Below are 13,420 nucleotides of genomic sequence, written 5' to 3'. Positions count from 1 at the left end.
AGGCAGAAGGGTTGGCCACAGCATCTGAGGCCTAATCCAGCTATCCCCAGTTGAGGTGGGGAAGGAGAGCATCATCATTCCTGGACGTTATACTATGCAGTTCTCCATTTTATCTGTAATCTGCACCACCACCCTGAGGCAGAGCTTTCGTTAAACCCACTTCACAGATAGAGAAATCCCGACTCAAAGAAGTGGAGTAACTTGCCCAAGGTCACACAGCCAGTAAGTGGCAGAGCCTGGATTCCAACTTTAGTCTTACCGATTCCAAAACCGGTATCTGTTCTGATGCACCAGGAAAAGCAAGGTTTGGGGCCCTAGGAGCGGGTTGGGTGGGAGAGGCAGTTCCTGGAGGAGAGGCACATTTCAGTAACCACAGGGGCCCCTGGGATGCCTGCAAAGAAAGTTCTCAGCACCCTACTCCGTGTTCCTAGTCACCTCCTTCTTAAACCTGTTTCTGATCCACCAGCTGGCAGATCTCAGCTTTAATCATGGGAAATGTTTTTGTCATCTCTCAAGCTTTCTTAATTCACTGACAAGGTAATAACTGCCTCGGTCCATTATACACATTTTCTAAAAGAGTTTCAACATTAGAATGCAAAGCAGACTTCTCTGGCTTAGAAAAACCTGAGATTCCTGGGATTTAATCATCAAACAGATTTAGCCCCTAAATCTGTTTGATGATTAACATCAAACATTTCATAAGAAAAAAGCAAATGGCAATGTGGCCAGCATGTCCAGGCCACCCAAATGTGTCTGATTTCTCCCCTAAATAAACTCGTTGCATTTAAACTGATATGAACTGATGGTCCCAGATGCATTCACTCAACAGGTATGACAGATCATTAGTATCCAAATGAGTCTGCCACCATCACAGTAATCCATATGACTTGGTTGATATTTTTATTATTATCATTATGGATTGAAAAGCCTTAGCCCATGATTTGGGATGTCCAATCCTCTGTAGTTTACTTAGAACAGCTCATGCCACGTTCTGTGGCTGTGCCTGCTTGGAGCCTGGGAGAAAGCGACACAACAGCGGAAGCCTAGGACTTGTCAATCTTTTACCATCTTGGAGCTTTGCTCTTTTCAAACCACACCCCTTCAATACCACAACAAAAATCTGGGAAGCCAAGATAAACAACCCTTGTCCCTTCCAGCCTTCCTCTAGCTCTCAGCAATTGGTAAAACCTACCAGTAGGAGCAGATGTTTGATCTGTCATAGAAGCTGTGATATTACACTCCCCAGATGTTCAACTTACTGGACTGAAGGCTCAAGTTACAGCTCATCAGGGCCTCTCTACCCTACAGACTCCATGCCCACGCCACCCTCCCATCCCCAAGAACCAGGATCCTCGGCCCATGTGGCCAACTGAGATGGAGTAAGTAGGACCTACATTGGGCAGGGGATTCACTAAAATGACTCCTGTAGGGTCTCTACACCAGTGGCTTAGAAGGCATGTGCTCTCGAAGCCCTCGGGGGCCATTCAAACTGAAGGATGCCTCCCCACAGTCCTCAAACACCTATATCTTCTTGCCCCAGAGCCTACTTCCTTATCAAGAGTTTAAAGAGAGTCTGCAGGAACCTAGAAACATTTCATAAGAAAAAAACAAATGGCAATGTGGCCAGCATGTCTAGGCCACCCAAATGTGCCTGATTTCTACCCCGAATAAACTGTGGCTTCCCTTTACAGTGGGAGAGTGGGGGAGATTACGGTTACAAATTCAACATAAAAAAATTTTTTTCCTGCTATCCGAATAAGGTCAGGAGCAAGAGACATACTATTGAGGAGAAGGTGATCAAGGCCTGCATCATGCCCACAGAAATACAATAAAGCCCTCACCCTTTCCTGTGTAAAAGATCCTTCTTGCCCAAAGAACTGGGGAATATTGTGCACTTGGCTTTGTAAAAATGTGTCACTGCAAGAAATTAGACCCCAAGACGAAAACCAGGCTGTCGCAACTTTGAACTGAACCCAACCCCACCAGGGAGCTCTTTCCTGAGACCATGAGAGCTGCTGGCTGTGGTGGTCCCTGAAGTCAGGCCAGAAAGTGGCAGGGAGAATGGTTAGTGCCTGGTGGATGCCTTCCTCCCCTGGAGGGGTGACTGGAGACAGAGACTGGGTTCCCATTCCCAGGGAAGAACTAGAGGGACCTCAGGGGTCATCCATTCCAACTCCCTCACTTGAAGGCAGGGCAACTGAGGCCTGGTGAGGGTAGGATCACAGTTTAGTCAGTGGGGGTACGGGGGGTCACTCTGGTGCTGACTTCTCCCCTCATCATGAAGCCACCTCCCACCTTAGATGGTCAGGGCTGAAAGGGACCCCTCAACACCCTCACTCAGCCGATAAGGACAGAAGAGGTCCCTCACTCCCAAGGCATGAGGGAACGAGATGGGCAACCTTTCAAACAGCTCCCAGTCTTCAGAAATGCCAAGAAACCTCATCCTCCAAGAGCAGCGGTTTCCAAACTTTTGTATTTTTAGCAGCAGAAGCCATCCTCCAAACAAAACCGTATGCAAAACCTCAGCTACAAAACAGATCAGTGGGCTGCTTGCCCATGTGGGGCATGGGCTGGGCCCTGAGCTCTCCCTCCAGTACCCAGTACTTCTTCCACAAGCCCCTATGTGAGCTCAGTTTGAAACCCCAGGCCTTGGCGGGGGGCGGGTGTGGGGGGATCTTGTGGCAATGGAGCTAAAGCAGCCAGATAAGGAGGGAGTACTTAAGACCTCTGGAGGGTGTGGCTAGTCTCTGAGACCTGGACAACTTCATTCTCCACCAGGGCCTGGCCCCCATCCCCATTGAGCTGTCTCATGCGCAGGTTAATGGAGCCATAGGTCTTCCTGGAGCCCCTGCCGGGGACGAAGGTCCTCCGGCGGTACAGCTCGCCCTTGCACAGGGAGACCATGAGCAGCACCGACAAGAGCATGCCGCCCACCGTGAGCAGCCCCAGGCCTGCGATGATGCACCTGTCCAAGTGGGAGCCTAGGCGGGCGTAGTACATTTCTAGTCGTTCCATCTCCCGCGCTGTCACTGTGTCCGGATTGACTCGAGCCTCACGGGGGATGGCGTATGCTGTCACCACCAGGAGAATCCCACTCACCAGGAAAACGAGGGCGGAAACAAAGCCATAATCCACCGGGCGGCTCACGGGCTCCAGGCCTGGCCCCTCCTCTGAATGCAGGGACAGATCATCCCGCTGGGATCGGGGCAGTGAGGAGACACCCCCAGAGGGACTAGGTGAGCTGCCCAGTCTCGTGTTCCCAGGGTTCTGGAAATGGGTCTCGTGCTCCTCTGAGGAGAAGCAGGCATTCTCCACACCCTCCCTGGATGTGGCCACCGGGCCCAGGGGAGCTGATCTCCTTGGGGCTTGGGGACCGTTGCTCAATGTCTTCAGTTCCAGACCAGGGGGAGATGCCATTGGGAAGGAGGGCCCCAGCTCATCCCTTGGCCCCTTGGCAGCTGGAAGAGAAAACAGAAAGTCATTTGAATGTAGCAACCTTTCCCTGTTGTAGAGGACATCACACCAGTCCCCAAGCACATGAAGGTGAGTCAGGCACGATTCCCACTTGGGGGTGTCTGCCAGACAGAGGGAAAGACAGGGAATAAGACAATGACAGAACAGTGTGATCCAGGCCCAGATCCCACTCCACCACCAGCTGGGGGTATGGCTGTGGGCAATTCACTAATCCTGTCTTGGCTTCAGTTTCCCCACCTATAAAATAATCCTACTACTCCCCTCTAGTTCACAAAGCTGGAGTAGGATCAAGATAACCTATGCAAAATGCTCAGAACCCTGAGTGCTCAGTGTTAGCAATGAGCTCCTATTATGATGGAGGGAATGTAGATAGCGTGAACATCAGGCTCAAATCCCAGCTTCACCACTTGAGCTTGGGCAAGTGATGTGACCTCTCCAGATTCGGTCTTCTTCTTATCTGTAAAGTGGTAATGAATCAAATGCCTCCCTCATAAGGCTGTTGTGAGGATTTCATAAAATAGTGCATACAAGACCCTGGCCAGTGCAATCCATGAAACTTGTTGTATGAGGGAAGGATGACAGAGGTGGGGGAGGGGGTAGAAATGCAGAAGTTGTGGGAACAGAGGAAGGGAAGTTTCTGGGAGTTGGTGGCATTTGAGCCAGATCTCAGAAGATGAATTGGATATTTCCCAGCAATGGAAGGTGATGAGGGCATTCTGGAAAGGGGAATAGACTGCCTCAGAGGCCAGCTGGGGCCGGCTCACAAAGGACTCTGAAAGCCAGGCCAAGGAGCCTGAGAGCTATGCGAGCTGAGGAGCTGGAGCGGGAAGTGCTGACATCTGCCTCAGCTTCAGAAGAAAGGAGGACTGATGGGATGGGAGGGGGCAAAGTGAAGGACGGGGGTCCAGCAAGGAAGCCAGCAGGCTGGGGATGGCATGGCTGAAAGGGCCAAGAGGAAGGAGCAGACTGGAGAGCCATGACTAGGTCAAAGCCAAATGCTTTTATGTAAACAGAAGGGTGGGGACCTGGACTAGGACCACAGGAGGGGAACCAGGAGGGAGAGGTGAGAAGAGGGACACCCTCTGTGCTGCAAGAGGACTTACCTCACCCCACAGCCTGAACACACACACACCCAGACACAGCACATGTGCATTCCCGCTGAAGGATACTGACTGACAGCCCGGGGACCATATTTGGCTGACAGAAGTTTTGCTTTGTTTTGTTCCTGGCCTGTTCATTTGTTTTTGGTGAATTAGTTGCAAATGTATAAAAAGCAAAAGATTTTAGATTTTACATTTTAAATGTTGGATTCCTGGCTTCTCCTGCAAAATGAAAGAGTCTGGCCACCTTAGGCCCCTGTTCCCTTATAACACTCACCTGGAGTTGGCAATCGGGGCTCTTAGGCAGATCTAGCCTCTCCCTGGCAGGTCCCACCTCAGCCCTCTTTCTTGCCTGGCATGTGTCATTCCTCATCCACAGCAGAACTGCATCATTCCTTGTATATACTGATGGCCTGAGGGCACATGCACATACACTCAGAGCCCTAGGCACACAAGTCCACGGGCTAGAGACCCCCAGGTGCAAAGTGGCTCACATGCTCCAGTGTGTCTACACACACATACATGCACACACACATGATTCTCTGCATTTTCATGTTGGAGTTTATTCTCCAGTGCACTGTGGTTCTCTCTCTGTCTCTCTCTCTCTCTCTTTCTCTCTCTCTCTCTCTCTCTCTCTCTCTGTGTATGTGTAAATATGAGCAAATGAAGTGAGGATGAATGGAATGAATGAATGAAACTCAAAGAGCCTCATTGCAGGAAGACATGTTTTTCAATCTTTCTGACCTTCCTGTCAATATGGACTAGCATCAAACACCTCCTCTTAGCACATATAGGGCCTTTCATGTGAGTACAAAGCTCCTTTCCCTTTACAACCCGTTTCTATCACTACATCTCTCTTTCCAGAGTCCCATTTTAGTAAATGTTTACCAAGCACCTACTAGCTGTTGAGCCATGTACCCGACACTTCATGCAGGAGTATTTCATATCACCCTCCCCAGCCCCACGATCCGGAATTACTGTCTCCACTTCATAAAACATGGCCAAGATCCCATGGCCTGTATGGGAGGGTGGGACAGGAATTGAATGCAGGTTCCCTAAGAATTATTATCACGTACAAACCTGCAAACTCATACCCCTGTGCTGGTGGCATCACTCCACCAGCCTTCCCTGGCTCTGCATCCCTCACTCATAGACCCTTCATTTTATCCGGCTGTTTAACAGCAACCGTGAGCACCTTGAGAGCAGGGATAAGTTTCAGTTCCATCTGGGTCCCCAGCCTGGGCCCAGACTCCTCTTACTTACCAGTGAATAGACAGAAAAAAGAGATGTGTTTATTGGTTGGCTTTTTACTCTTAGCACCAAAAATATTTTCCTGAGTGCCCAGCCACAAACAGGTACCAGCAGTGGGTGCCACGTGGGTGCTCAGAAGTGGCCCCCAACCACACCCTCAGCACCTTCCACCCAACTTAGCTCCTGGAGTGGCCCAGGAACCCCTTTCCCAGACTGACATATTGATGCCTCCATAATCTGGAAGAAATCTGGGGCTCCCAAATTCTGGGAGCAGGGCTCTCCTTCAAGCTGCAGGACCCCAAAACTTTTTTCTTAGGATGCCACAGTGAGAGGGCAGAGAAAAAAGAGGATTCCTCTCACCCAGAGTTAGGACATCTCTCTGTTTCATGCACAGGTTCAGAGATACTCCCCAGTTACACAAAGGCCGTGCCCAGTTACCCAAACAGAAACAGAAACACACCGACTGACACAGCTGCTCCTGCTTACCGTTCACACCCCACGACCCCACCAGTTACTAATTTCATCTGCAGTCAGACAGGTCCTGAAAGGAACACTCCAGTTCCACACTCACTCCCCCAGCAGCTGTTCCCACAGCAGTACCCACAGACCCCCAGAAGCCACGTAGTGTGACCCTCAGATCTTCCGGCCACACGATTACCCATACCCTGGAAGGGGGTAGGACTGGTCACACGCACGCGCGAGTACACACACACACACACACACACACACACATACACACACACTCTTAAGTGCCCCTGGGAGTAAGATCCAAGCCAGATCCACCAAGACCCGCAGGGGCCCAATACCCCACCCACCGCGCGCACTGACACCCGGAGAGAGGGACGCACAGCGGCTGTGGATGAAGCTTCACAAAACCCAATCGATAGACACACGCACGAGTTGTACACAAAGCCTTCGGGCGCGTAGATACGCACACGCAGGTCCACGCCGTTGTACCCAAAGTTGCGCGCAGAAAGCCCCAGCACGCTGGCTGCCCACCGCGCCCGCTCCCGCCGGCCCGCAGTCCACACCCCCTGCTCCTGCCCTTGACCATAGGCGCGGGCCGGGACAGGCCGAATCGGACCAAGCGGAGGCCCGGGGAGGCCGGGTCCCCTGGCCGCATGTCCTTCGGCGGGCCGCGAGGTCAGGCCAGCTGTCCCTCGCCCCCACTCCCTGCCCCCGGCCCTCGGCCTCCAGCCGCCCCCCGCAGTCCCCTCTCCGCGTGCGTACCTGTGCCGGGCCTCCCTCCCTGCCTCCCCACGCGGGGGCGAAGGGCGCCCGGCGGCCGGCGGGCGAGGGTGCGTCCTCCCGGTGCCCGTCCGCCTTCCTGCAGCCGGCGTCCGCCTGCGGGGGTCTCTCCTGCGGCGCAGCCCGGAGGGCGCGGGCCTGGCCGCCACTGCCTCGCCCTCCCGGTCTCCCGCCCCCCTCCCGGCCCGGCCCGGAGCAGCTGCCGAGGCGCACGTACCTGCTCGCGCCGCGCGGAGCTGTACGGCGGCGGTGGCGGCCGCTGGGGGGGGGATCCGGGGACAGAGGGACAGGAGAAGGGGCGGGGGCCGGGGATCGCCGAGCGCCGCGGAGCGAGCTCCGCCCGCGGCCGGCGAGGACGCCCGGAGAGTTAGCACAGAGAGGGACTGGAAGGCGTGTGATGGTCTGGGGTGAGGGTGCGGGGGCTCCAATCCATCGTCCTCCCCTCCCCTCCAGGCAGATCTGGATCGCCAGCGCCTGGGCTTAGTGAACTGGGGCTTCCAGCCCGCGGTCCCCGGGCGTAGGGGCGGGGCGGGCGGGGGGGTGCTGGAGAACACCCCTCCCCCGCCGCCTGCCTCTCCACACCACTGGAGAGCCCCTATTGCCCCAAGCCCAGGTGCCTCCCCCCTCCTCACTCCCACTCTCCCACTTCCCCTTCCCCCCACCCCCCACCCCACACAGCCCCCAGGTAGGACCCTGGGTCCTCTCTGAGGTCCTTAGGTCGGGACAGTCTCCTCGGGCGCTTGCGACTCCGTGGCTCAAGGGCGCCACCTGAAGGCTGCGAGAAAGAATCTGACGAGCCCCCTCCCTCTTTTCTCAGCAATTTTTTCTCTGTGGGACAGTGGAGTGCACCGCCCAAGAGGGGTGTTCTCTTGGGGGCATTGCCAATGGCCAAACACACCCTCACCCTCCAAGGCCCAGTTGTGAGGCCTCTTCTCCTGGAAGCCCTCCCTGGGCATACACACCCACTCACCCCAGAGGCCCCTCCATCTGGGCTCTCCTTTTGCCTGCACTGTTTACTTTGATCTCTGACAGTGGTGATTTTCTTTAAGGGTCAGCCTCCTCCATCGGATTGGCAGCTCCTGGAGAACAGGACCCATGTCTGATCGCCTAGAACGACCTAGGTGGGTGCGGGTGAACAGGCTGTGAATAGGAGTGACTTTCACTTATTTCCTTTACAGGGCAGGGCTGGAGTTAAGATGAGTGGAGTGAAGTGCCTAGAGTACCAAATTCAAGGAGACATTCCCTCTTTGGGTAACACACGCCAACCCCAGAGAAAGCTTTGGTCTGAATCGTGCAGGTTCAGGGAAGACACGGTGAGCAGCTGAATCGTGTGGCCTCAGGTAGTACTTCTGGCCTCTGAGCCTGTGTACACTTTTGTCCATGAGAATCGTGAATGTGCAGGCTTCAAGGGCTGTGGGAGGGCCAGCAGAAGTTGGCCATGTGGAAGGACAGGCAAATGAGAGTGCCATGTCCTCCTCGGCCACCTCATGAGTGGAGCCTAACCTGTCCTCCTCCAGAGTTCTGTGCAGTCCTCACCAACCAGGAGACTGGAAGTCACCCTGGATGATGGATGCCTGTGCCTTCAAGGCCAGCATAGCCTAGCTCTGGGCAGGTCCACCAGGGCTGGGAAGGCCTCCGTTTCCTCTCAGTCTGGCAGAGGCCTGGCCTGTTGTTAGAGACTTCAAAGGGATGCTAGCCCTAGCACCACACTCCTTTTCAAACCCCAGCTCCACCCCCACAGCTGGGTGCCCTGGTGTAAAGGACTCCCCTCCTGGAGCTCAGTTTCCTCCTCTGTGAAATGGATGTGGGAAGCTTTATGGGAATGGGATGAGACACCTCCCTTAAAGCACCCACTGTTCCTTCCCTCAGTCATGCGCTGTCCAACCTCAGCCTTTGCGCTGGCTGTTCCTTCTGCCTGGGATGTTTTTCTTTCTGATATTTCCCGCCCTCACCCCCTTCCCTCACTTCCTTCAAGTCTTTGCTCAAATGCCACCTTCTCAGAGACACCATTCCAGGCCCTCCTTTCAAAAATAGCAGTGCCCCAGCACTCTTTACTCCCTCACTCTGAATTTTTCTCTACAGCATTTACCAACTGACATTAGTTTCTGTCTGCTTATTGCCACCTCCACTAAAAAATAAGTGCCAAGAGAAGAGAGTTTTTGCCTGTTTCCCTCCCTGCAGTATCCCCAGACACTAGAAAAGGGGCTAACACCTAGGAAGCTCTGGATAAGTGCTCATTGAATAAAGAACAGAGAAAATGGGCAAATATTATACACTAGTTAGCTAGGTAGACTCCAACCCTACACTCAAATAGTTCATATTCTAGTGGGAGGAAAGGATAAGTAAATGTAACATTGCAGTTATAGTAAGTGCTACAAAATAAAAGTATACAGTGCAAGCCTCAAACAATGGACGCCAACCTGGTCTTGGGGATAGGAATGGCTTCCTGTAAAAGTGTGGGTTGAGCTGAGATCAGAAGGATGAGTAGAAGGCAGCCAGGTAGAGGGGAGGAAAGAGAAGTCCAGCAGAGGGCCTAGCATAGGCGAAGAACTTGGGGTAGAAGGAAGTGTGTGATGAGTTTGAGAGTTGAAGGAGACCCGTGTGGTTGTCATGGAGGGCTCGATAAGGAACGTAGTGGGAGACGAGCCTGGAATTACCAGGCCAGGTCACTGCAGAGCCTTGCAGGTCAAAGAATTTGTTCTTTATCCTCAGAGCAGTGGAGAGCCTCACTGATAAATGTAAGTAAAGGGTTAACAAAACCTTTTCCTCTTTTGCATGAGAATTTGACCTTTGGAAGCTCTGTTTCCTAGAAACAGATAAACATATGTCTGCTATGTTACTAAGCAACATTGCTTCTGATAAAAATGACCCCTGAGGAGGAGGCTAGAATGATCCATGTGGCAACAGATTAGAATTGGAGATACCAGAATGAACTCATGTTTAGCTTAATATAGATGCAGATGATTACATATAGAAAGTTATATATACACACACGCACGCACACACGGGCTAGTATACACACATATATTTCCTTACTGTCAGGCGAGAGGGCTTAGAATCAATGATACTCCATAGCAACAAGCACACGTAGCACTGAAATTTGGTTTCTAATACCATTCTCCAATAAAAGGATCCAAGGCTCCTTGGAGAAATTGCTGTTTATAGGACTTGGGCAGGAAATACTACAAGATGAGCCTGGAGCATCTGATAGTGCCAGAAAGTAAAGAAATGCTACACACACACACTCTACACACACACTACACAACACACACACTACACATACCTACTACATACACACCACACACACCACACACACTCTACACGCTACACAGACACTACGCAACACACACACTCTACACACCACACACACACCACACACACCACACACATGCTGTACACACACTACACACACATACTACAACAACACACAAACTCTACACATGCCTACTACACACACACCACACACATACACATATGCCACACACACTACACACACACTCTACACATACCTACTACACATACACACCACACACACTACACAACACAAACACTATACACACACAATACACACACCACACACACTACACCACACCACACTTTACACACACACTACACACCCACACACTACAAACACACTACACACACCCCACACACTACACACACGCCACACACACACTCTACACACACACTACACAACACACATTCTACACATACCTACTACACACATGCCACACACACTACACAAGACACTACACACTACACACACCACACACATACCACATGCACACACCACATGCACACACCACACGCACCACACACACACCACACACACTACACACACACACATCACATACATGCACTACACACACACCACACACTACACACACACCCCACACACATACACACACACCACACATACACACACACACAAAGGGGGGTAGGAGCTAACTGAAAGAGCTCCCAATGGCCAAAGCTGGAAAAATTTGAGTGAGAAAATAAATAGGGTAATATTGGATTGTAACAAAAAGTATGGAAATAAATATCTCTGAGTCCATACTGATAAAAATAACTGAACAAACAGGTGGAAAAGATAAATCTCCCATGCAGAATTCCAAATTCTGTAGGTAGATAACTCAGTCCTCGAGGAGGGGAACTATAACTCCCCATTTTGAAAGTGTGAGTTGCACATAATGATTCCCTTTCCAAGAGTGTTTTATGGAAAGCGCTGGGGTGGCGGGGCGGGGGTAGGGCGGTGTGAAGCAACTTTACAGTAGAGAAACTGACAAACCTGATGACCTCAGCCAGGTGATGAAAGTCAACTCCAACAGTCAAATCACGTTGGTAGTAGGTACCCTGGATATGATGTGGCACAAATGGCACTTTACCTCTGTTGTCTTCCTCCCCAAAACCCATAGCTATAATCTAATCATCAGATAAACATCAGACAAATCCCATTGAAGAAAATTCTACAAAACATCTGACTAGTTCTCCTCAAAAGGTCATCAAAACAAGGAAAGTCTGAGAAATTGTCACAAACAGTAGGAACCTAAAAAGACATAACAACTCAATGTAGTGTGGTACCCTTGATGGGGCACTGGAAAAGAAAAAGAAAATTATGCAAAAACTACAGAAATCTAAATAAAGTATGGACTTTAGCTAATAATGTAAGATGTTAACAGTAGGGGAAAGTGAGTATGGGGTTGATATCCTTTGGATGTTTGTCTCCTCCAAGTCTCATGTTGAAATTTGATCCTCAATGGTGGACTTTGGGCCTGGTGGGAGATGTTTGAATTATGGCTCTGTGCCATCTCCACGGTAATAAGTGAGTTCTCACTCTGTTCGTTCACTAGAGAACTGATTGTTAAAACAAGAGCCTGGCACCTTCCTCCCCTCTCCCTCTTGCTCCCTCTCTTGCCATATGGTATCTGCCCCCCTTCTCTTTCTGCCATGATTGGAAGCTTCCTGAAGTCCTCACCAGAATCAGGTGCTAATGCCATGCTTCTTGTACAAGCCCACAAAACCATGAACCAAATATTAATAAACCTCTTTTCTTTATAAATTACCCAGCCTCAGATATTCATTTCTTTTCCTTCCCTCTTTCTCCTCCTTCTTCTTGTTCTTTCTTCTTCTTTTTCTCTGCTTCCTCTTCCTCTTCCTCTTCTTCTTCTCCTTCTCCTTCTTCCTCTTCCTCTTCTCCAACTCCTTCTTCTTCAGAGATGGGGCCTCATTCTGTCACCCAGGCTGGAGTGCACTGGCACTATCATAGCTTACTGCAGCTTCGAACTCCCAGGCTTAAACGATCCTTCCACCTCAGCCTCCTAAGTGGCTGGGACTAGGTGTGCACAACCAAAGCCGGCTAATTTTTTTCTTGTTATTTATTTATTTATTTATTTTTGTAGAGACAGGGTCTCACTATGCTGTCCAGGGTGGTTTTGAACTCCTGGGCTCAAGCAATTGTTCCTCCTCAGTCTCCCAAAGTGCTGGAATTACAGGCATGAGCCACTGTGCTCTGCCTAGGTGTTCTTTTATAGCAACACAAAATAGACTAAGAACAGCGATATATGGGAACTCTCTGTATCATCTTCCCATTTTTGCTGTAAATCTAAGACTGTTCTAAAAAAATAAATTGTTGTTGATGATGCTTTTAAATATCCCTGAGAGATAACCTGCATCTGGGCTGGAGGGAACTATAAATATCTGGTGGGAAGTCATACTTTTGGCGTCCTGAGCATAGTGATTCATGTAACCGGACAGGTCCAAAGACATTGGCTCCTGTGGGACACGAAACTTTTAAGTCAGTTCCTACACCCACCCGATGGGGATTTCATCTGGCATCTGAGTGGTACTGCTCTGCCGGAAGAAGCAAAGATTCCTGCCAAGAAGAGCACCAAGTGCTGTGCTGGCAAGTGAAAGTTCTTGTGCTATATCCTTCAGAGTAGGTCAATGCCAAGTGTGGTCATCTGCTGAACCTGAATGTGTAGTTGAACCTAAGAAGACTCCCTTGTGGACATGGCAGTGGGTGACAAGTGAGGGAGTGATGTGAGTAGATTTGCACTGTGAAAACATTCTCCCTCTGGCTACTCCCAGGTGCAAGGGGACAAGAGAGAAAACAGATAATGTGAGAGATTATCATGGTCATATTGGCACACAGAAAGTCCTCAATCAGATAGCTGTAATTATGTATCTGTGGAGATGTGTGATCTGTGCGAGACAGAATGAGGACTTCCCATAGGAACATTAAGAGCATCACTTAGTCTGCAATGTTCCAAAAGGTAGTGGTATGTAACATAATTTTAGGTGTTAAGTAAATAAGGATGTTTTGATTATCTATCACTGCATAACAAACC

The 13,420-nt window shown here is 50.7% G+C and overlaps 1 protein-coding gene across 2 annotated transcripts; it reads right to left on the bottom strand.

Moving 5' to 3' along the window:
* Window positions 1-906: 906 nt before the first annotated feature.
* TMEM74B (transmembrane protein 74B) lies at window positions 907-7,830 on the bottom strand. 2 transcript variants are annotated; one of them, XM_033185960.1, is made up of 2 exons: window positions 7,056-7,830; window positions 907-3,458 (listed from the first exon to the last, which is right to left on the bottom strand). In XM_033185960.1, exon 2 carries the CDS (start codon window positions 3,415-3,417, stop codon window positions 2,719-2,721), a length of 699 nt encoding a protein of 232 aa, XP_033041851.1. In that variant the 5' UTR covers window positions 3,418-3,458; window positions 7,056-7,830; the 3' UTR covers window positions 907-2,718. The 2 variants fall into 2 exon arrangements, with proteins under 2 accessions (XP_033041851.1, XP_033041850.1); XM_033185959.1 differs by having other exon boundaries at window positions 7,291-7,680.
* Between the last annotated feature and the right edge of the window lie 5,590 nt (window positions 7,831-13,420).

The sequence above is a fragment of the Trachypithecus francoisi genome, unplaced genomic scaffold, assembly GCF_009764315.1.
Source record: "Trachypithecus francoisi isolate TF-2019V2 unplaced genomic scaffold, Tfra_2.0 Lachesis_group21, whole genome shotgun sequence".
Classification (NCBI taxonomy): domain Eukaryota; kingdom Metazoa; phylum Chordata; class Mammalia; order Primates; family Cercopithecidae; genus Trachypithecus; species Trachypithecus francoisi.
This window is presented reverse-complemented; position numbering and strand designations above follow the sequence as displayed.

Coding starts and splice junctions, on each gene's coding strand:
- TMEM74B (XM_033185960.1), bottom strand. CDS start 3,417: ATGGCATCTCCCCCTGGTCTGGAACTGAAGACATTGAGCAACGGTCCC.